Here is a 22,245-nt window from a genome sequence, read left to right on the forward strand (position 1 = left end):
GTCATTTTACTGCATTATCACTTTCGCACTGACCATGTATCAAATGTGGACCCACCAGGGTTTAATCTGACAATTTATATTTCTCTACATTTCACTCCTAGTCCATTATAAGAAATGTGGTTATGACTCCAATAAATAATGTCCAGCAATAGGAGGTGGAGTTGTTTTGGTTTCATGGTGGTTATAGGAGTCCTCCGGCAGGTTTTTAAGTAGCTATTATACAAGTACATTAAATTATACATGAGGTTTCAGCATTTTTATGATTATTTGTGTTCATAATTGGAGAAAACGCTTAACTAAAATTATTATTAAGAATAAATAATATGGTCTAAGTATGCATGGGTACGAAATGGAAGCGGGAAGTGACAAAATAGCGGCGTGTCATTTCATACTGAAAAGCTTGTGTACTAAATGGCAGGGATGTTGTCCTACAAACCATGCCATGGGTCATATCCTCCCTGGTTTGACAAAGGATGATTTAAACTAAGTTCCTATATTCTACTCATAGTTCACTGTGTTGAAATGTGGTTTAATGCCTCCAATAAATAATATCTGCGGGAAGGAGGTGGCTCATTTTTGTTTGATCAGGGGGGTCCAATCTTTCATGTTTCATTAATTATCAGGCCTGAACCGAGATCGGAAACAAAGTCAAATGGAATGGGTTGTAATGTGAAAACAATATACAACTAAATCAAATATATGTGAGACTTCAACATTCTTATAACTAAACATAAATAGAATTTATCACTAAGAAGGATAAACTGATGGTTATGAGTTCCCAATAGTTTGCTTACAGGCTGGCAATTAATGGTGAGGCGCGGTACGAAAGGGACACATTGACCATGCATGATTTTACATTATACTAGACATTACATCATCGATTGTCAACGCAGGGTAGGAGGCGTACGAAATAAAACATAGTGGGAATGAAACATCTTATGGCAGACCAGAAAACACCTAAAGTAAGTTTTTGTTGTTGTTGGACAGACCAGTTAATATTTCTGTTCTTTGTGCTTTTTTTACTTAAAAAAAATAAAAATAAAAATCCACAGCTTCATTGAAACCAAAGCAGGAAAGACATAGGTGAATGGTTGGAGGTTTAGCTTTGATTTTAATTGATTCCTGGCGCTCTGCGCAGACTTGTCAGCGCATGAGGAGCCGTTGCCTGTCAGACACAGGCGCACGGAAAGTGTGTGCATGCGACGCTGCATGCTCGCAGCACAGGAAACGGGAGAGAGGTGATTTCTCAACAGCGTCTGCACTTTCAGGAGGCCGCCGAAACGCACACGTTCATCCCGCACACACGCCTGCGCTCCGTTTCGGTTCCGTCAGATGCGGATGTTGTTGAAACAGAACGGGCCAGCCGGAGTTGCATGGTGAGGAGAAGGAGAGGGAGGACGGGGGGCTGGGAATGTAGAGGCGGAGGAAGGGGGCCTCTCCCTCGGCAGGCTGATGAATGTGCTCTGGGTCACCGCAATAAAAAAAAAAAAAGAAAAAAAAGTGGCGTGGCAGCGGGGCCTTTCACCGCGATGATCGAGGAGCTGAGGTTCTCTCCCGCTCTCAGCTCCGGAGAGCTCTGCAGAAGGCTCACTCTTTCTATTTAAAGCAATTGCTGCCTCTCACTTCGCTCCTGTGCAGAATCTTCTAACCGGACCGCCTTGCAGAAATACCCACATGCTGAAGGAAGCTCAGCGGAGCTGTACTGTCACATCTCTTCGCCGCTGTTCTGACAAAGCCTGTAGAAATTTGGCACATCACAGAGAGTGAGAAGATGTCACTAAAAAGGCTCTTAACTGTTCATTAATGCTGCGGATTTGTCACTTAGCAGATTTCTAAATAAGAAATTGTCTGTTTCAGGGCTGAGGTATGGCTCACTGCCCAGGGTGGCAACAGAGGTTTGCTGCTAAAATGAACCTAAAATAGAACAAATCTATGCTTTTTTCCCTCTTTTGTTCTAAACAAATCTAATTGAAGGTCCACCAATCAGTAGGCCGGAGGCTTGATGTCATATACATAAAAAAAATTGTTTTGATTTAATTTTTTGTTTCTGCTAATTTAATTTATACTAAGGCCTCCCACTATGTTTACTCTATTAAGGTATCGTTAGGTGCACTTTTGTAAGTTTAATAAGTTAAAGCTAGAGACATGCATTTGATGCAACATCATGTAATCACTTCACTTTCAGTTGGTTTTGATATTTCCTCTTTTATGTTTTAAAGTCCTTTGAGTAATGTGGAAATCGGTATTGGCCAGGAAAAGCCTGATCAGTGCATGGCTAAAGTAGAAAGCTGGTGGTAGTTTTGTTTTTCTGCATGCACCTTGGAGGCCTAACAACTATAAAATGGATGGAGACTGGAGAAGTGAGAATCGCCGCTGGTCTGTCCCCACCCCCAACCTCCTGGGGGGGTTTTTTCTCCCATGAAAATGTGTCATTTTTTAATCGGTGAACAAGTGCTTGTTTATATTGTCACATCGATGCAAATACAAATGTGGGGAGAAAAAAAATAACATTTTTACTGCAGACTTCTCAGTCTGTGTAAATTTAAATTGTAAAGCTGAAATCACAGGCTCAGGAGCCAGTTGTGGAACTTATTTTTTTTCAGAAATGAATAATTGATCTTCTCTGAACATGTTTCAGAACGTACAATAATACCCGTACACTGCAGTGCCTGGAAAAAAAAATCAAACGTATACAAAAAATGATTCAGGGACATCTATAGGTGCCTTGATGGGTTTCTTCTTTTCTTGTTTTGCTGTTCTTAATGTGTTATTTCACTGCTGTTGTATTTGAAACTTTCAACTGTTTTCTAGCTATACCGTTCCAGCCTGTAATTATCCCCCTCTATATGTGGCTTCTTTTCTCCTACACGCTCTACCTTTGTGCGTTTTTCTGGTGCGAGGGTATTGTTGATCTGAGGCGCTGTGTTGGCGGGTGGTAAATGGGCTCCCGCCGAAGTGCCTCGCGATGCATAATCTTCCCTCGCTCTGCTGGCTGAGACAGCCGAGGGAGCGGGTCAAAGAGGGCACAGAGAAACCAGTCTGTGTGTGTGTGTGTGGTGTGTGTGTGTGAAGAACGTGACTGAATAGACGTGGCCCCACAGCGCTCAACTAACAAGCCTAGTTTGGAGGGATAAGAGGAGGAGGTGGGGGCGCTATAGGGATGAAGAGGTGTAGATGGATGGGAGGGGGCAGATGTATTGTAACTGTCCTCTTTGTCATTTTTCACTCCGCTGTTTTTGGAACGAAGCTTAAATACTACATACTGTCTGTTTTTGAGACTTTTTTTTATTTTTTATTCAGATGGCGGCGTTGTGGCCTTGCATCTGCATTGTGTTTATGTGGCAGAGCCAAGGAGCTGACTGCTAACCATTTGCTCATCTCCACAGGGCAACATCTGTTCGTGATGTCGATGCTGAGGCAAAAAATAACCTGGAACTAAGACAAGGAAACCACATCACACAAAATATGGCAAGTTGCTGTGGTTGTCATTGTCTTGGAGAACAAAATACATGGTTTGCTTCAAGTCTGCATGGATGTAACGATAAAAACCAAATAAGTCATATTATAATCCTTTTTTGTTTCAGATATATAAAGGTACTAGTTGATTGTCTTGTAAAATTAATCAGATTCCCTTTAAATATAGTCACCTTGAGAGCAACATGTCATCATCAGTTCCTTAATTTGTTTTAATGCTGTAAATTGTTATTTAAGAAAAAAAAAAACCTACTCTCATAAAGAACACGCTTTCATAAGCACATGCCTCTGGTGACATCACAAAAGGCATAAAGCAAGTGATCAGAGGTATTTCGACAACGTCCCAGTGCATTGCAACTGTAGTATAATATTTGAGCTATTTGGCAGAACTCTACATTAATTTTAAAATTTGTTATTGTGTAACCCTGACATTTTTAAATAAGTCTATTTCTATCTAAAAGGACAAAAACGCTTGAAAGGGACTTGAATGCTTCTGAATCTATATTGACATGTCTCAAAGGTCAGTGGTTGCCACTAGAGCTTACCTGTGCTGGGTGATGGACTCTATTCTTTGGCTTCCTCTGATGTCATTGACCAAAATACAAACATAGCAGTGTTAGCTTTAGTTTCCTTCAGTGCTTTTTAAGAACGTATTTTGTGTAATCCTTCATTGAAAGTCCATACTTTCCCGGCTGTGGTTTTATCTTCAGTGTACATTTGTTTGTGGAGTAACAATATACCACTGAATAGTATCTTTAAGTGGTTGAATTGAACTAAATACATATTTTTTCTTTCAGGTGGATGCAAGGTTGACGCCCCTGGCTGCGATGGGGCTGGACCGAAGCACTCTGATACACGACAGCCTCCGTCTCCACAGTGGGGTCGTCTACCCGGGGATCAGAACCCTTCCAGTGGAGAAGAGCAGAGAGACACCCGGCCTCCCGCTCACCTACAGTAGGGATGGTCTTCCTGAACTAATTTACAAACCCGACAGCCCTCTGGACAGTCGTAAGCCCATAAATGGTTACCAGAGCCTCTACAAGGGCACCCATCCGAGCCTTCACAAGCCTGTGCTGGTTGCTGGAGCTGAGGGTCTTGGCTTGGAACGGCGAGTAGGTCCTGGAGAAAAAGTGTCAGAGCTGGGGTTGGCCGGGGCTGGCGGCAGCTACCTTCGCATGCCGTTGCTGAGCCCATACCCGGAAGCAGGCATGTATCCTTTTATGGACACATCCAAGTACGCTGCTTTGAACATATACAAAGCCTCCTTGCTCAGCCAACCCAACCCATATCTTCCCCAGCACCTGCCCTATCCACCCCTGTGTGCAGCCCAGGGGCCCAATGTTACATCTGCTGCAGTTGTTTCTGCTGCTGAGAGGCTCTATTATATGCCTCCCTACCCTCCCTCCCCCATCTCCTCTCCCCTGGTGGCGCCTCCCATGAGGATTCCTGCGGTCACGGTGGCCCCCACTTCGCTGGTACACTGCCAAGACAAAGGGCTTGGGGTTACATCTCCGTTTGCACAGCAGCTTCATCAACCCTCTCCTCATCCTCAGCACCATCAGGCAGCTATGGAAAGAGACCGCTCTCCGAGCAGGAGCAGCAGACCAAGCAGACCTCCCTCCAGGAAGGGCGCAAGCAACAACAATGGCACCAGTAGTACCAGCACCAGTGGCACCACTGTTGGGAATAATAACAGTCTGCCTGCTGATTCTTCTCATATGTCCTCCCGCCTCCCCCAGCCTCCTCCTCTGCCTACTCTCCTTGACAAAGCGCTGGATTTGCAAAGGCCAGTTGCGAGAATAGGACAACCATCCGCCTCATCTGCGGCTTCAATATCTGTGTCCTCCTCCTCCTGTACGCAGTCCATTGCTCATCCTTTTTCTATTAGCAGCATGGCGTCAGAGCAGCCCTCTTCTGCCAGACCCAGCCCCCATAAACCCAGGTCGAGAGATGGGGCATCTGAGAGCAGAAGTGCAGGAGTGGAAAAAGTACACAGCAGGTCTCCTTCATTAGTCAATTTTGAGAGACCAGCTAACCAACCCCAACCAACCAAAGACTCTGCTGAGAAGCCTCTGGATTTGTCAGGAAGGATGATTGAGTATGGGCTGCCAGCCAATGGCTTCTCAGTTAAAATGGACACCATGTCATCTGGTGCCCGTTACGGACTACCCACTGGCAGGGAGCTTCTCAATGAAAATGTATCCCTCTCCCCTTCGTCCCATTCTCATTCTGTGGTCAGCAGCACTTCTTCAAAGGTCTCAGAGAGACCGGAGATGATCAGCACTTTACACTCATCGTGGGTCGTACCGAGCCCGTCTCCCTCACACGCACAGCACACATCGGGTTTGCCGCACTCTCCGAGGTCAAATGCAGACCTAGGCCTTTCACAAGCCAAAGGCACCTCGCCCTCTGTTATCAAGAACAAGGGCCTAGAGAGAGTTCTCCCTCAGCAGCGAAGCTCATCCTGTCCAAGGATAGGAGAGCCCATCCTCAGCGTTCCCTCCTCACAACACTCTGGCTCATCTCTGATCAGCTCCAGGGCTATTTCCCCCAAACCTAATGGTGAATGGGTCAAACACAGCCCCAGCCAGTCGGAGTACCACAGAGAGGGAGCAGAAAAGTCTGTCCAGACGAATAAGAGAAGTGAACCGACTCCAGATCTGTCATCATATAAGAGGCCATGTTTGGAGAACGGTCACCCTCCTCCCCACCTTTTCCTTCCTCAAAGTGAGGCTTATCTGAACCACAGCTTGGCTTATGCTAATAGATATCTGCAGTACCCCATCCATGATGGCTTAGCGCTACACTCTGTCCCAATTTCAGGCAAAGGCCCAGTGTACCCCAATCCTGTTCTGCTGGGTAACAATGGCATTTACCCAACCCACATGGCTGGAAAACACCCTTTAACCTACCCAAACCTCCCAGCTGGTCCGGGCACAGAATACCTCACTTATAACACACAGGAGATGGCCCATCCGCTGATGCAGACACACTCTGACAGCAAGATGACAGAGAGGGCAGATGCAACACTAAAACCCCGGGGACAGGAGAAACCACGGGTAGCTGTCGAAGAAGGCGGGAGCCACAGAGTTTACAGCACTGGGAAAGACACAGGCGAAGGCAACCAAATGAAGCATGATAGGGAGGTAGGGGTGCAAGGACAGGGTGGCAGTCAAAGCAAAAACTTCCAATCATCTGTGGTGTCCAGAGAAAAGATTGTCTGCATTGACCTTGTACACTCAGACACAGATATTGAGTTTACACCAACAGTCCACAAACACCCTTCTGCTGAGACTAGCAACAAGGGAAGCCAAAATGAAAGTCATAGCAGCCAAAATCTGACGAACGCTGACGGTGAGACAAAACACCAAGCACATTCAAGCCACTCTCGACAGAACCCCAACCTGAAGAAGAACAACACTGACGGGCAGAAAGAAACTTCCTTTGGTAAAGGAAAGATTCACCAGGAAACACCCTATCCTACAGAGGCATCGAGGACATCCCAGACCTCTCTTCTAGGGGAGGTCTCTGATGCAGAGGAGAGCACTGAGGAGAGTAGCCCCAGCCCAGAACCTGGGGATCAAGATCAGAGCACTTTACGCTGTGCCCGCACCTCAGGGGAGCGTAGCTCTGGTAAGGACAAAAGAGATGAGGGCAGCTGCGCTCCTCTTCTTGCACAGCACAATACAAATGTGGTAAAGGAGTGTGAGAGGGAGACTGAAAAAGAGGACAGTATTGTTGATCTTGGGGAGTCCCAAGTGGAGGGAGATGATGAAGAGGAGGAGGAAGAAGGTACCCAGACTTCATCTAAAAACTCCCGTAGGTCCAGCCTGGCCAAACGGATTGCAAACTCCTCTGGCTACGTCGGCGACCGCTTTAAATGCGTCACCACAGAGCTGTATGCCGACTCTAGCAAACTGAGCCGCGAGCAGAGAGCTTTGCAGGTAAGTCCACAAGTTTTATCTTTACACCACAGATTATATCGGGTTGTTGTCATCTCATGAGCAGACATTTCAGACTTAAATGTGTAACCACAAGAGAATAAATATCCTTAGGCCACTGCCTTTATTCCCTTCGCCTGCAGAGCAAACCTTGCATGAACTTTGCATACTCTGCATTTACAGCCCTGTAGAGAATAAATGCCGTCATGCTACTGTCTTGGCCGTGGGTTTGGTCTTCCCTTTAGTTTATCATTGGCTTGATTTCAGGCCCTCTTTCAGGGATGGTTGGTTCAAAGGTTAAACAGGACCGCCGTCTTTGTATGTTGATTACTGAGCAGCCACCGTAAAGGTTACTCTGTGTGTGTTTGTGACGCCGTACGTGCCTCCCCTTGTGTGACCGCCTTCAGGCTAAAGCATGTAGTGCTGACTATGCTGTAGACAGTGAATTTGGAGCATGATCGTGACAACCTTAAAGATCACATTGCCTTTGGCTGTGCTTAACCCCAAGTTTAGGAGACTTAGGGTTCCTGCAGGATGCTTAACAACAAACAGCTGCCATTTTTTGGGGTTTTCTAAGGCCGTGGTTCTCAAACTGTAGCCCATGTATAAAATGTGGTGCTTCGGTTGCCTATAATGGTACTGAAATAAAAACGTTGGTATTCATTTGGCAAATATGAACCAACTGGCATCTTATGTGATTTAATTTACCCCTGAAGGGGATGTGCTAACTGATCTGTCTGATGACCAGGCCACCTATTAGCAGTACAAGCTAATAGCAATGTTTTTGTTCTTTCAACAATCTTATAGTACAGTTTCGAGAGAGATTTAATAAGCTACAAATAGTCAACAGTATAAATAAAACACTTGGGTTTATACGCATCACAGTCTTACTGGACTTTGCGGTTTGGGTTGATGTGAAACTTTTGACTTTCGCACTTAGAATTCCCACTTCTAGAGACTTTTTTTGTTCATTTTTCCAACTACAAAGTGGGATGTTTGAACTTCTGAGTGAAAAAGAAAGGAGTATTATTGAAAAATGTCCATCAGTATGCTTGTTCTTGGAAACCTTGGTGTTTACTGAAGTGGCACTTGTAATAAAACGTTTGAGAACCACTGCTCTAATGCTTTCTGCATGCCCCCTGTCTGCCAGTCACAGCACCCCCCCGCCTAATCCCACCTCCTCGTTGGCCTCAGCTTCCCAGCCTAGTCTCTGCAAGGTCATAATCCTCTGTTTCCGTGTCTCCTAACACGCATCATATGACCTCTATAAATGAAAAATTGTAACTACTCTCTCATCCACCATCATCTAGGCACACAGATTAAGTTACATGTTTTGGGCAGTTGTCTCTGGGGTTTCATGTGCTCAGAAACACAGAGTATATTTTTGTTTTACTATCCTCTGGCTCTGAGGCAGATATCTTAATAGGTTGCACATGTCTGTCTATGTCGCGAATGCATTAGAGAAAACATGGTTTTGTCTGTGTCATGCTTTTTGATTCAGAGCTGCAACAAAGCTATCAGACTTTGCATTTCTGGGAATGTGAAAATATAAATATGGTTAAAAATTAAAAGCAGAAGAACTGATTTTGTGTTCCCAATTGCGTTAATAGTCAATCTAGAGATGCACCAATTAACTGGTCAATTTTTCCTTGATAGGCTCTGATTGGTAAAAAGCTGGTTCAAATGCATGTCAAATGCATCAAAACTAAAACCTATACAAACACATTACCTAACAGCATGCCCTTTGGTTCAATTTAAAAATCAAATAAAGGTTAGAAATATATACTTCGATGCATAAAGTGCCTCGCAAAAGTGTTCATACCCCTTGAACATTTCCACATTTTGTAACATTACAACCGTAAACTGAAATGCATCTTCTCGAGATTGTCTTTAAGCCATGGTGATGGCGCAACAAAGAAGATGAGGAAGATGCTCTGGTCAGATGAGACTAAAACCTACACGCTAAACACTGTGAGTGAAAACGAACCCGACGCATCACTCTGAATGCACCATCCCCATGGTGAGATATGATGGTGGTAGCATCGTGGTGTGGGATGCTGTTTTTTAACTGGCACAGGGTGGATGGAGCTAAATACAGGAAGAAAATCTTTTTGAGGTTTGCTTTCTAGCAGAACAATGACCTAAATTTAAAGCCAGGGCTACATAATATCAAAGCATATTTGTGTGTTTAGAATGGCCCAGTCAAAGTGCAGACCTAAATCCAAACTATAACTTGCTCACAGTTGTTCACATGCTCTTCATTCAGTCTTACTGAGCTTCACCTATACTGCAAAGAATAATAAGCAAACTCTCTCTATATATATTCTAAAATATATTTTCTTCCACTTTTCTTCCATTTTCCTTCCACTTCACAATTAGGCACTGTTTTGTGCTACTCGATCACATGAAACATTCACCATAAAATACATTACAGTGTATTGTGACACAATGTGCAAACATTTTATTAAAAAGTGTATTAATCTTTTTGCAAGGCGCTGTAAATGTTCAGTTAAATCTAAAACTAGTACCTCTATCGAAGAGCTGCAGCATTTTTCTAAGCAGATAAGACTTTAAAGGAAGCTGAAAATGGTATGGGCTTTGAAAAGCCTGATTGGTGTATCCCTGATTTTGTTTTCTCCAATTTGTCACCATTTTACTTCAGAAATGACCTGATGGCTTTGATGCACATTTGATTGACCTGTTGAGTCACTTTACTTTGTGTCATTATGTGGGACTGTGGCTGCTTATTTATGTGTGAAGAAAAATGTGGAGAAACAAATTAATTTAAGATAAAAAAAGATGAAATGCTGGACAGAAATATTGAGCCCCACATTCTAATTGCTTAGATGGAAGTCTTATCACGAGAGGAGAGTAATATAAGCCAACCTGCAGCTAACTGGGAGGTCAGTTCTTTACATTTCTTATCACATCTGTCTCTGACAGGCTCTGTCTCCTTTTGTACTCTGTACCGCTGCACATTCCTTCTTTTTACCTCCCTTCTTTCCTCTCTCTTTTTTCCCCTCTCATCTCCTCTCTCTGCCTCAGGGCTTAGATGTATATGTTTCCAAGCCATGTTTATGTTTCAGGAGAGGGAGATGCCAGGACTTTAAGGCCCAGAGCGCATGGACTCACAGTGGCTGCAGTAGTCTAACCTGTGTCTTGATGCCATGCTTGTGATTTATCTGTCTTCCCCTCTTTTTTGTCTTGTGTGTGTCTGTGTGCGTACGTGGGTTTAATTTATTTCTTTGGCATTTTCTTTCATATCAAGACAATGTAATTGCTGACGCAATATTTGCTTCTGTAGCTGTTGAGGCCAGATTGAGGCTTAGAGAGGTGTGTGTGTTTGTGACGTGGGCAGATGAGTGGTTTTCATGGGTTTTCTCTGCTTTTTTTCCTCTTTTTTTTTTTGTTTTTGTTTTGTTGTGTGTTTGTGTGCGCACAGCGGGCAATGATGCGGTTCTCGGAGTTGGAGCTGAAGGAGAAGGAGGGTGGCGGCAGCGTGTGTGTCTCTGCCTCTGCAGCTGGACGGGAGCTGGCAGACGGCCAGCACACCAACATGCAGGCAGAGAGGGAGGGTGAGTAGTACGCGCACACACACACACACATATGTAAGAGGACAACGCGCACTAAAGGGACTCATGCAAACAATAGGTATGCGTGCACACTCGCAGCAAAAGCTGAAGCAAAACCGAAGTCACTCTTTAAAAGAAGTTCTCTTCTGCAAAAACACGCAGCTACTCTGGCATAAACCAGGCGTGCAAAAGGGAGACGGCAAGGGAGTTTTTATTTTCAAGAAGCCCTTTGTGCTTATCTTTGCAAAGAGAGACGGTGGAGCGGGAGGGGAGGGGAGGGCAAGAGATGAGGAGGGACAGAGATTGCGTGAGTGAAAGCGGGGGGAGAGTTAGTGGGTGAAAGCGGATGGGAGAGCTCAACGGAAAGAGGTGAGGGGGTGGGGGGTGGTACTTACTTTGGCCAGGAGCCCAGCTGTGTGTTGGAGCGATGCCGCAGCTGACGTGTGAGCCTAATTATGGCATGTAGAGGGAGTCGAAGAGAAATGGTGGTGGGGGGGGGGGGGGTAGAGTCATGCTCTGTGTGTAAGGGCGTGGCTCGGTCATGCCGTGGGGGAGGACAGAGAAAGAAGGGATGTTTTTCCGCCGTTCTGGAAGGACGAGGAACCATCAGGCCCCTCTGGCTCTGCTCGGCTCGCATCAGATTAAAAAGTCTTTACCCCATCAAAGTTTTACTGCCTGTCTTTAAAGCAGAATAAAAGCTGGCTGGTGTTTAACCACCACTCTCTCGCTTGTCAATCCCTCACATCTTCCCGCCCCGCCTGTCGGTTTCCTCTGCCCGCTCTTGGTCTGTCTGGTTTGTGGTCCGTCTGCATTCCCTGTGTCCCTTTTCATCTTTTCAAGCTAATCGTGTTTTTCCGTCCCGCTGTTCTTTGTTTAGGTGTCCGTCAACTATACACCAACAACAGGGTTCCAGTTCTCCAGAGGTGTGTGGCCCCGAGGGACCATGTGTCCCTGGGTCACCAGGGTCAAGATGGAGCCAGGAGAGCTGCGATGATAGAGTCTGAGGAGGGACTTTGCATGCCTCCCACTCTGACGCCATCAAAGGAGTTCCTGGAGGAAAAGGTCAGCCCTGGCTTTGGAGCTGCCAGAAAACGGCCGCTCGTCAAGGAAGAGCAGGAGGATGCAGAGGAAGAGGAGCGGGAGAAGAGATCCAAGCTTTCTAGGGGTGAGAATTTCAGAAATGTGCAGTCTCACTCACACTTCCACCTCCTACTTCTTTTTATCTCCTTTTGCTGCTTCTTTGATACTCCAGGCTTTATTCCTGTTCCTTTCAGCCAAAATAAATCTTTCCTTCCAATCAATCCTGCCTCAAAGCTACCAGCCAGGCCTTTGTGTAAATTCAATCAAACTCACATTAGATCTAGTATGTCACCTATAAAACAACCTGCCATAGTCCATATTTCTATTTGTTTTATCGGGTATATGGTTCACTGCCTGCTTTTCTTTAAAATTAATTAGACTCACTTTAGATATAATCTGCCGCCTATATAACATATTGTTGGTTATTCTGTTCGTTTTACAATTTTGTTGTAAATCGTACCTTAATCAATATAAAATCTACAAAAGAGTACAGAGTAACTATAACCATGTGGAGAATCCTCTGCTAATATGCTAACACACAAAAGCAGTGGTGGTTTCTGAGATGGGCAATATGGCTCACTGCCCAGGGCAGCATAGCGCCAGGGGTGGCCAAGCACTTAAAGCTTTTTTTTTTTGTAAAGTTATCTGTCAGCTGCACACTGAAAAATGACTACACCACTGCGTAGGCATTGTGGTAGGCTAAAGTTTCTAAATGCTTTGCAGTAGCTAATTTGGTGCTTTGCTAAACAGCTGTTTCAAAGTTGTATTATTGATCAAAATTATGTTATTGCCTGTCAAATATAGAACAAGGCATTGTTGTTTTTGGTTTTTTTACATTTGTTTTACCAGTTTATTTTAAATCATAATTTAACTACGATATGATCGACCTTCCTATAAAAATTCCACTGTTTCCAAAAGCCTCTGGTAACAAAAGGCATAATAGAACCCATTCGAGCTCTTTTTAATATGTCTACTGGTATTACTTGAATTTTCCTTTTTTTAACTCTTCATTTAAATGATTCAAAAATTCAAAATTCCTCCTTTTTAAAAGGGGTTTGGTTGGATTCTACAAGAGGTTTTAGAAGTGTATGTGACCACCTTTCATGGAACAATTTTCAATTTGGAAGCAATTTTTAAGGAGGACCAAACCCTTCCCAAGGCCCCCTCTCTGTCATAGTATGTATTGTCAGCTGACCAGCTTGGTTCCTGTGCCTCCTGTGATGTCATCAGCCCAAACACAAACAGAGCAGAGTTAGCTGGGATGTTTTTTTCCTTAAAGCTTTGCATTTTCAAAAATCCTGCTGTGGAAAGCCACACTTTCCTATTCACCTGTGTTTTTATATTCATTGTACTTTAGTTGGTAGAAAAAAAGACCGCTGTAAAGTGTCTTTAACCCTAGCACCACCACCCTCCCCCTCCTATTCCCACTCAATGTCCTGCGCTTCGCTCTGTGTGGCAGCCAGCTCCGAGGGGCGTTTAATCCTTCCCTTTGAGAGGAGAGCGTGCAAGAGAAGTGAGGGAGAGGGACAGCCATTCTTTCCCGCTCCTCTGTTCCTCTGCTGTGCTTACCCGCCCTCTTCAAAGCTGCTCTTTTTCTCCCCTTCTCTTTTTATCTTTTTTTGCCTCATCTGTTTGGGTTTCTCTTTTTTTTTTTTTTTTTCGTTTCGTCTGCCATGCAGTATTGTGCTTGCTCTCCTAGACGCTGGCAGACAAGTCAAATACCCATCCCTTGTGAATTTCAGGGGAGAGCAGCTTGTCTCTGCTTCTTTAGTCTTTATTGGTTTGTTTCTCCATCATTTCTTCCCTTTACTTCTGTCCATTCCTCCCATTTTTGCCTTTTCTCTCTTACTGCATGGATGTTAGGTATAAAGATGAGACCATGTCATTGATGCTGTTTTTTGTGCTCTTAAGCTTGCTTACAGCGCTGTTCAGGCACTGAAATGCGTTAATGAACAGTGCATGTTTTACTCCTCAGCAGATGAGCGAGAGCAGGCCAGTCCCGATGAGGATGATGATGACGAGGTGCGAAAGCTCAAAGTCTGCATTGAGCTCAAGGGACTGCGACTCAGCAAGCTCGCTGCAGGAGCTGCGTCACCTGACGGGTCCCAGTTCAAACAGGAGAGGCCCTGGCTCCAGCCCCGTACGGCAAACCCAGCACAGACCCAACGGGAGCGCAAGATTCGGGCGGCAGAGCACGAGGACAGAGCTGCAGCCCAGAGGAACGACATTAACAGGAAGTGGGGCTGTGAGAAGCTACCTAATGGTAAGGATGAACCACTAGTCGCACAAACCGCTGCGTTTTATTCTCAGAGTTCAGCTAGGGTAACGGAAATCTATCTTTGGCTCACGTTTCACTTTCTTGTTGAGCAGACTGTCTTTAGGGGATTTCCCGAGAGCAGTCAGAGGCGGTAGGAGGTGGTGGGGCAGAGGAAACAACCCGGGGGACTCTTCCTGCTGTCAGGCAGAAGGGTTGAAGGGGCCTGGGGACCACAGGCTAAAATGTGCAAGCCACAACCCCACTCCCTTGTTGTTTCTTTTCCTCTTTATTAAGTGTTCAACTGGTCTGCGTCAGGCTCTGTGAGGAGGATGAAAGAGAGGAAGTGGTTGGCGAAGATACGCAGGTGCACTGTGACTAATGTGCGATCAGTGATTTTATTTTTTTTCTCCTCTCGAGACCAGTCACAAGCAGAACTGAATGGGGGATTTATTGGTGTGTGTTGTGGAAAGAGGATGCGTGTTCTCATTAAAACGAAAGGTTTTACTTTATTCTTTTGCTGAAATCGGAAGCTTATGGTGGAGAGTGAATAAAAAAAAGAGAGCTTCTGAGTTCAAAATCAGCATGAAAAACAGCCCACAAACCTTGATTGGTCACTGATAATAAGGATAATTTTTATTTCACATTTTTAGATATCATCACCCTGGCAACCCATGAGTTAAACAATAGATGTGTGTGTGGGTGTACATTCCTTTACCATAATAAATCCAATAACATTAAACTATCTGAAATGAAATTAAGGCTATACAAGGTTTTTCCTCTAATGAATTTTTGTGTGCATATTTGCATAGTTTGTTGAATAGCTAGAAGTGTCCTTGCTGCAGGGCATAAATGCATATGTTGCTTCGTCATGCTACAACCAGTGACTATGTGATACACCAACACAAAGTGGCATTTAGTTATAAAGTGAAAGAAAATAATACATGGTTTCCAAAATTATTTTTGAAACAAAATCTGAAGACGTTGCTGTGCATTTCTGTTCACCCCCATTTACCCTGATGACCCTAAATAAACTCCAATGCAACCAACTGCCGTCAAACGTTACCTAATGTGTAAATAGAGTCCCCCTACTTGTAAGAATATGTCATAAACCTGCCAGGACATAACTGTACACCTAAACGCACAGGTTCAGTAAGGAAAGTATTAATCAGAGAAGTAACTATGGAAACTTTAGAGGAGCTGCAGAGATCCACAGCTCAGGTGGGGGGACACAGTAAAATATGTGGAACAAGGGTGTTCCAGTCAAATGGAGACAAAAATGTAACATTTTTGGAATATGCAAAAAACCGTGTGGCAATACACGATCCTCATGTGAAACATGGCTGTAGGAAACATCATGAGGGCTCACAGATGACTGGCTTTCTTCGGTCATCTGATGGGAAGATGGACGGAGCTGAATACCTGTTACAAGTTAAACACTTGAGACTGGGACGAAGGTTCGACGTCCAGCAGAAAACCGGCCCCAAACATACAGAAAGAGATTAGATGAAAGGGTTTAGATTAAAGCACATCCACGTTAGAATGACCCAGTCAAAGTTCAGAGAGAAATTCAACTGAACAAATGTGGCAAGAGTTGAAATGTGATGTTCAAACTCCCTCTATCCCATTTGATTGACCTTGAGCTATTTTGCAATCAGGGTCAGTGCCTAGATGTGAAAAGTTGTTAAGAGATATAACCCAAGAAACAGCAAAAGGGGGTTCTACAGAGTATTGGCCCCTTCTCGGTTATGCGCTACATAAAATTCTAATAAACTACATTGAAGTTTGTTGTTGAAACATAAAAAAAGTAAAAAAGCTGTAAATAAATTTGCGAGGCAAATTGTTTTCTGTATTTTTGTAATTTTGTTTTTTTTCTTGGTCATTCAGACGTGTGTGCTTCCAGACAGCTCTCCGTGCTCATTAATAAACTAACGGTGTCAGAGATGGCCTTGCAGAACCTTTTTCTCCTCCTCCGCTGAGTGCTCACACTCTGTGCCTCTCTGTTCTCCCTCTGCTCCAGGAGTAGCTGCTCCTGCCCTTCCCCCAAGCCAGCCAAAGGACAGAGTGCACCAGCCGAGCCTCTTCTCAGGTGACCGCGGCCTCAAGGAGCCCCGGAGGGGCCCCCCCTCCCCGGGCCCGGAGCCCTGCGTGGGAGGTGTCCCTCCCCTCAAGCCCCGTCGCCATAGCGACGCAGACAAGCCCAAGGGCAAGCGGCCGTGCAAGACCAAACACACTGGTCAGCGGGACAGAGAGAGGGAGCGGGAGAAGAAGAAAGAGGCCGCGCCCACCAGCCCCGGCCAGCGCTCTGCCTCTGATCTGGGATCAGCGGAGGACGACAAGGTGAGTGCTGATAGGGGGAATCTGGCCCTGATACAGCGGTCTGGATGTTTGCAGCAGCAGAGTGTGTTTCTGTATGCCTGTTGGCTCCTCTCATTATGCAGCTGGGAAAGGGAGGGAGGGACAGAGGAAGGAAGTATGTTTACAATGTTTAGAGGGCTGTTGGAGCTTTGACCTCCCTGTGCCCTTTGCGACTCCCTGAGGAAGCCCTGCTCGCTTGTGTCTCTGTGTGTGTGTGTCTCTCTCTGGCCTTAATTGTCGAGCGTGTGTCATCTGGGCTGTTTTTGCGTGTGAGCCAGCGATGTGAGTGTCCTGCGTGCTGGTGAGCATTCCTGACAACAAAACCCTGAAGCAATTATTCATCTCGCTGTGTCCTGAGTGAGTATGAGGAATGTGGCAGCCACGGTGGAGCACATGACGCTCATACAGAAGAGGAGGGAAGAAAAAGGAGCAGAGGGGAAAATCGAGGGGAAAAAAAAGGAGTCTAGGCTCCTTTTTTGTTTTGTTTTTTTCTTCCGCCTGTGCTGCTTCCGTCCCCCTGCACCTCCTCAGGCTGACAGCTGCTCCAACATGGAATTTCACTGAGAGGGCAACGCACTGCTCGCACGCACTCACACAAGCACGGGCAGGCAGCTCCTACTGTGGTGAGCTGCTCTGTGAGGGCTCAGCGATTAAAGGAAAGGGGCATGGCGGCCTTTAGTGTTCGGGGTGTGAACGCTCGCTGTGAAAGATGGTTTTTTTTTTCTTCTTCTTTCTCATTAATGCATAATGTCTCCACCAAACACAAGAAAAGTCTTGAAAGCTTGTGAGGTCGCGTCAAGGTTGAAAACTACTAAACTTGGAGTTTTTCTGAACTGTCTGGTTTTTAAATTAAATTTCATGCTGCAGCCATTTTTTGTATTTAGTGCACGTATGCATAATTCTCTGTGTGTGTGCACATTTGTGTGGTTTCATCCGTGTGCCCTTGAGTGTCTCTGTGCCCTGTCTGCTACACGGCGGCGCCTCTCACACTTCTCTCCCCTCGTCTCTCCTCAGCCGACTGAGCAGCGCAGCGCTCCAAGGAAGAGAGCCGCCTCTCCTAATCACTATCCCTGCTCTCCGCTCAAGCCCTGCTCCCCCGCCGCCCTCTGTCCGCCCGCCCTGCTGCCACAGGCGAACATTACAGCTCTGCCAGAGGTGCCGGGGCTGCACAGGACCCCCCCTCCAGAGCCCTCTGCCGTGCGCCCCATCCCACCAGAGGCTCGGCGGCTGATCGTGAACAAGAACGCAGGCGAGACTCTGCTGCAGAGAGCCGCGCGGCTTGGCTACGAGGTAATATGCTTCATTTAACTCATCCTCTCTCCTTATCTCTTTTGCTCCTTTTTTCCACGTTTCAAGCTCTTACACTTTGTCTCCCCCCGATTTTCGGCCCTCTTTTCTTAAATTGAACTCATTTTCTTCCCCGACTTTTCCTTTCTACGACCCTGGCAGTCGCTACTCTGGCTTTTTTGAGAATCCTTTCCCTCTCACACGTCTCCTATAGTACCTCTTTCTAGCTCCTATTTCATTTTCTTTTTCTCTCATCTCACCTTTACTCAAATTTTCTTCCTCACATGCTCCATCTTATTACTCTCCTTGCTTGCTGCTCTCCTCTCTCTCAGGTTTCCACCGTCTCCCTCCCTCCCCCCTTCCTTTCCTCTTGGCTCTCTCTTTCTCTTCCTCGCTTTGTGACTCAGATTGTCGTTGGCACCCCCCTCCTCCCTCCCTCTTCTCCTCCTCCTCACATGTGCACTTGCTCACACACAAACACGCTGCCTCCCCTCTTCTCGCCTCGCACTGCTCTCACATCTCATTAATTCTCCGCAAGGCGAAGTGTGACACACACACACACACAGGCGCACACAGACGAGCGCAGGCAGCATGAGGGATCGTCGCTGGGATCGTTATACGGAGACTGATGCTTGCCAGCTTCTTTCTCCAGCATCGCCGAGGTTTTTCCTCCGTCTTTGTGCGGAGCTGCTGATCAGTCCTATTCCAGGGCCGCCACCAAGAGGGGACTGGGGGGCGTCTTCTATGTTTATTGTCTTTTGTAAATACGAATCTTACAAACAAAAAGTACCTGTTTCAGTGAGTTGCAACATTTATGTATATCATTTTTGGGGCTTGGGTGTGCCATCCCCCCCAATCTGGTAACCCATTTGAAAACTTTCTGGAGATGCCCCCATCATATTCTCTACACACTGAAAAGAAAATAGGAATTTGTGTGTGTTCAACTTTCCTCGTTTCCTCTGAAAGCTCCTAATTAAGCTTGAAGGGGCTGCTGTCTCTTCCACCTATGTGCAGCAGTGTTTTGTCCCTGGTGAGGACAGGTTTGTCAAATTGATTTATTGATTGCCGTAGTATTGGCTGTGGCTCATGGCGTTCTTTAGCTTTGATCCTCCTGTGCTTGCTTGAATGGTGCCCAACCACTGTCAATGTGCTTTTTATTTTTTTTTTGGTGTGTTTCAGAAATATAAATCTCATTCTGTGAGGTGGATTAATCAACACCGCACAGAGGTTCCTTAAAACAGATTTGACCTTGAGATTATAAAGGGAACTTCAGATTTCTTAAAGATGCCATCTAGTTGTGTATTTCTGACTATACAAACCAAGCCTAGTAACAAAGAATGAATTTCCACTGCAGAATTTCACAAAATACAAAATTTAAAAAAGTGCACTGAAGAAAAATGCAGCTAATTCTGCTTTGCTTGTATTTGAATTAATGAATTAATGACATCACAAGAGGCACATTGAGGTGGTCAGCTGGCACTGGTAAACATTATGTAGAACAAACACATTTTGACAGATTTTGAAATGGATTTATATGGATTTTGGTGGTCCTCTTCCATGTTTTATTGTTGATGTAGAGTTCTCAAATACGGCTCAAACCTTTTAGCTGCAGCCACGCAGAACGTATGAAAACCCCGTTGTAGGAGGAGTTCAATTAGAAGAATAGTGGATCACAAAATGGCAAATTAAGTAGAGAAACTGACCATAACAGGTTGTTCTATAGGTGGCAAAACATATCTAGCAGGAGTTTGGTAAGTTTTTGCCACTAGTGGAATTTAGTTTTGCTATTTGGTCCAAAGTAGGCAGCCAGGAAGTGGGGTGGAGAGAGGGGGGGGAAGACATGCAGCATAGTCTCTGGGTTTGGAACTTGAAGCTGGAGTGGCTGCGTTGAGGACGGTGGCGCTGTGCCAGAGTTTGGTTAATTTTTTAAAGAAAAGTCTTGCCTAGTACTTTATAAAGGATTATGTCACCATTTTTTTTTTTTTTTTAAGGCACAGAATTAAAAGATGCAAATTAGGCATCACAATTTAGCCAGCGCAGTGGGGTGGCGACTGACAGGACATGCAAATAAGCAATAAAAAACGTGTTCGGGACAACACTGAGATAAATATTCAAAATATTTTTCCAAGTGCTCGCCCCCTCCCATGAGGCCCTGCCGCCCTGAGCTTTGAGCCATATCGGGCTTATCAAAAACCGCCTCGGCCCCCTTGTGTGTTTGCGGAGGATTCTATAAATCGGTATCTTAACGTCGTGCTCATTCGTGACTTGCTTTATAGTTGTGCGTGTTTGTCGGACACATTTATGGTGATGAGGGGAGAGTGTGTGTGTGGGTGATTATGTGTGTGAGGCTGAATGGGAGAGAGCAGGAGTGTGAATGGGAAGTAAGCACTGGGAGTATAATCGGGTTCTAATGGCCCTCTAATGTGCCGTGGTGGCTGTGGTTAGCGGCGGCGGCGGCTGTTTTTCTCCCTGGCTTCTGCACACACACACACACACACACACACACACACACACACACACAGCCGGGATGCAGCGCAGCAACAGCAGCAGGGCTCAGTCAGCCGTGCTCGATTGAAGCTGGCTCGTCTCTCTGATTTATGCGTCTCTTCGAACGTTTTTTTCCCCTCCCTCTCCTATATTTTTTTCCTCTCCTCTCCCGCTTCGCATTTTCCTCCGTGCTCTTTCCTTTCTGCGCTCCTCGTGTGGAGAGGCAAAGAGAGGAGGGGGGAGGGGAGGAGAAAACCTGAGACTACACAAACAAGGCCCTGACCGCTGCGCAAACAACACCGCACCCCCCCCCCCCCCCCTCCACCTCTTCCCTCCCACCCTTTCTTTCTCTCTCTCTCTCACTCGCTCAGGAAGCTCGTCTCTCACTGCCTGTGTGTGATAAGCCCGGGGCAGGCCCCTGGGGCTCCCACGCACACACACACACACACACACACGGACAATGCACACGGAGGATGCACATGGAGACACACCAGTTTATGCATGCTGTCTCTCCCTCATGCACACACACACGCACACACACACACACACACACACACACACACACACGCGCCTGTAGCTGCACAGAGCGCTTGTCTCACGCTGGTGTTTTAGCGCCACGAGCTTCGGGCTTATCACACGAAGGCAGAGATACAAGAGCCTGCGAGACGGAGGCGCACACACACACACACACACACAGCTCACATGCTGATTATGAAGCATGCAAGGAAATATGCAGAGAGAATCACCCGCTCTGACCCAATAAGAACACGCACAGGCTTCCCTGACGTGTTCCTTTCCATATGCGGCAGTGAGAGACGACTCTTCTCCACGCTCGCTGCTGCCGCTGTCACACACCCACAGACACGCACGCAGAGCTGCACGTCTGGAATAACCTCGTGCACAGAGAGATACAGACTAAAGCACGGGTTGTTGGCTCAGGCGTCCCTTTACTGTGAAAACCTGCACATCGTAAGAATCGGCGCGGGTATGTGCAACCTAGCGCACATTTGTGCTGTTCAGTGCCACTCCCGAGGCCCCTCTTCCCCGTGCATATTTCATGTTCATTTAGTTTCGCAATCCGTGGCTCTGCACATGAAAGCCCACTCTCTGCCTTCCTTCCTCCCTCGCTCGCCTTTTATTCTCGCCACTCGCTCTGCCTCGCTTGCTGAGCATTTGAAATGGTAATGAGAGATTCTGCGGATGTCTTCATCCCTCTTGCAGCGCTGATCGGGGGCCCCTCAGTTCTGCCCGCTGAAGGGCTGAGATAAAGGTGCGATCTGTCATTTATTCTCCTCCCACAAATCGCTTCTGAGCTCGGCTGTCAGATCGACGCAATCCAAGCTGAAGACAAAAGTTAGGACTCACCTGAAGCGCCCTGTTGGACCGGCTTCTGGAACAGACACACTTTGAAGGGTAGTGCGGTGCAGTCACAGAGTTTGGTTAATCTAGAAACACTCAACTACTGCAGGTCATCTGACTGATGGCTGGGGGTCTGATCGAATGGAGTGTTTGGGACAATCTGCCATAGAGGTATAATAAGGTTTTAAAAAGACAACATTTCAAAATTGCAAAATTATTTTAATAAGATTCTAGACAAACAACCAAACTGACCAGAGTTTTCTCTAGCGATATGGACCTGTTCCTGCACACTGCTGGTCAACTGGTTGAAAAAACGGTGCTACACTTTCCTCTTGTGACGAAGACAGTCTGCTGTTCATATGTATTTCCAGCATTGAAAAACGGAGTGTCACGAGCCTCTTTCACAGATCAGTTCTGTAATAAAGCCGCCGAG

General features: G+C 46.0%; 1 protein-coding gene across 1 annotated transcript in view; it reads left to right on the top strand.

The window, feature by feature from the left end:
* Window positions 1-338: 338 nt before the first annotated feature.
* The window catches only part of bcor (BCL6 corepressor), a 32,802-nt gene continuing 10,895 nt past the window's right edge, over window positions 339-22,245 (top strand). Inside the window, exons 1-11 of the mRNA XM_047370683.1 lie at window positions 339-342; window positions 1,139-1,238; window positions 1,354-1,413; window positions 3,387-3,468; window positions 4,272-7,418; window positions 10,262-10,318; window positions 10,858-10,990; window positions 11,865-12,152; window positions 14,046-14,330; window positions 16,342-16,661; window positions 17,694-17,969. Coding sequence (XP_047226639.1) covers window positions 339-342; window positions 1,139-1,238; window positions 1,354-1,413; window positions 3,387-3,468; window positions 4,272-7,418; window positions 10,262-10,318; window positions 10,858-10,990; window positions 11,865-12,152; window positions 14,046-14,330; window positions 16,342-16,661; window positions 17,694-17,969 — 4,752 coding nt within the window. The remainder of the gene's footprint in view (window positions 343-1,138; window positions 1,239-1,353; window positions 1,414-3,386; window positions 3,469-4,271; window positions 7,419-10,261; window positions 10,319-10,857; window positions 10,991-11,864; window positions 12,153-14,045; window positions 14,331-16,341; window positions 16,662-17,693; window positions 17,970-22,245) is intronic.

The sequence above is a fragment of the Girardinichthys multiradiatus genome, chromosome 7 (genome assembly GCF_021462225.1).
Source record: "Girardinichthys multiradiatus isolate DD_20200921_A chromosome 7, DD_fGirMul_XY1, whole genome shotgun sequence".
Classification (NCBI taxonomy): Eukaryota; Metazoa; Chordata; class Actinopteri; order Cyprinodontiformes; family Goodeidae; genus Girardinichthys; species Girardinichthys multiradiatus.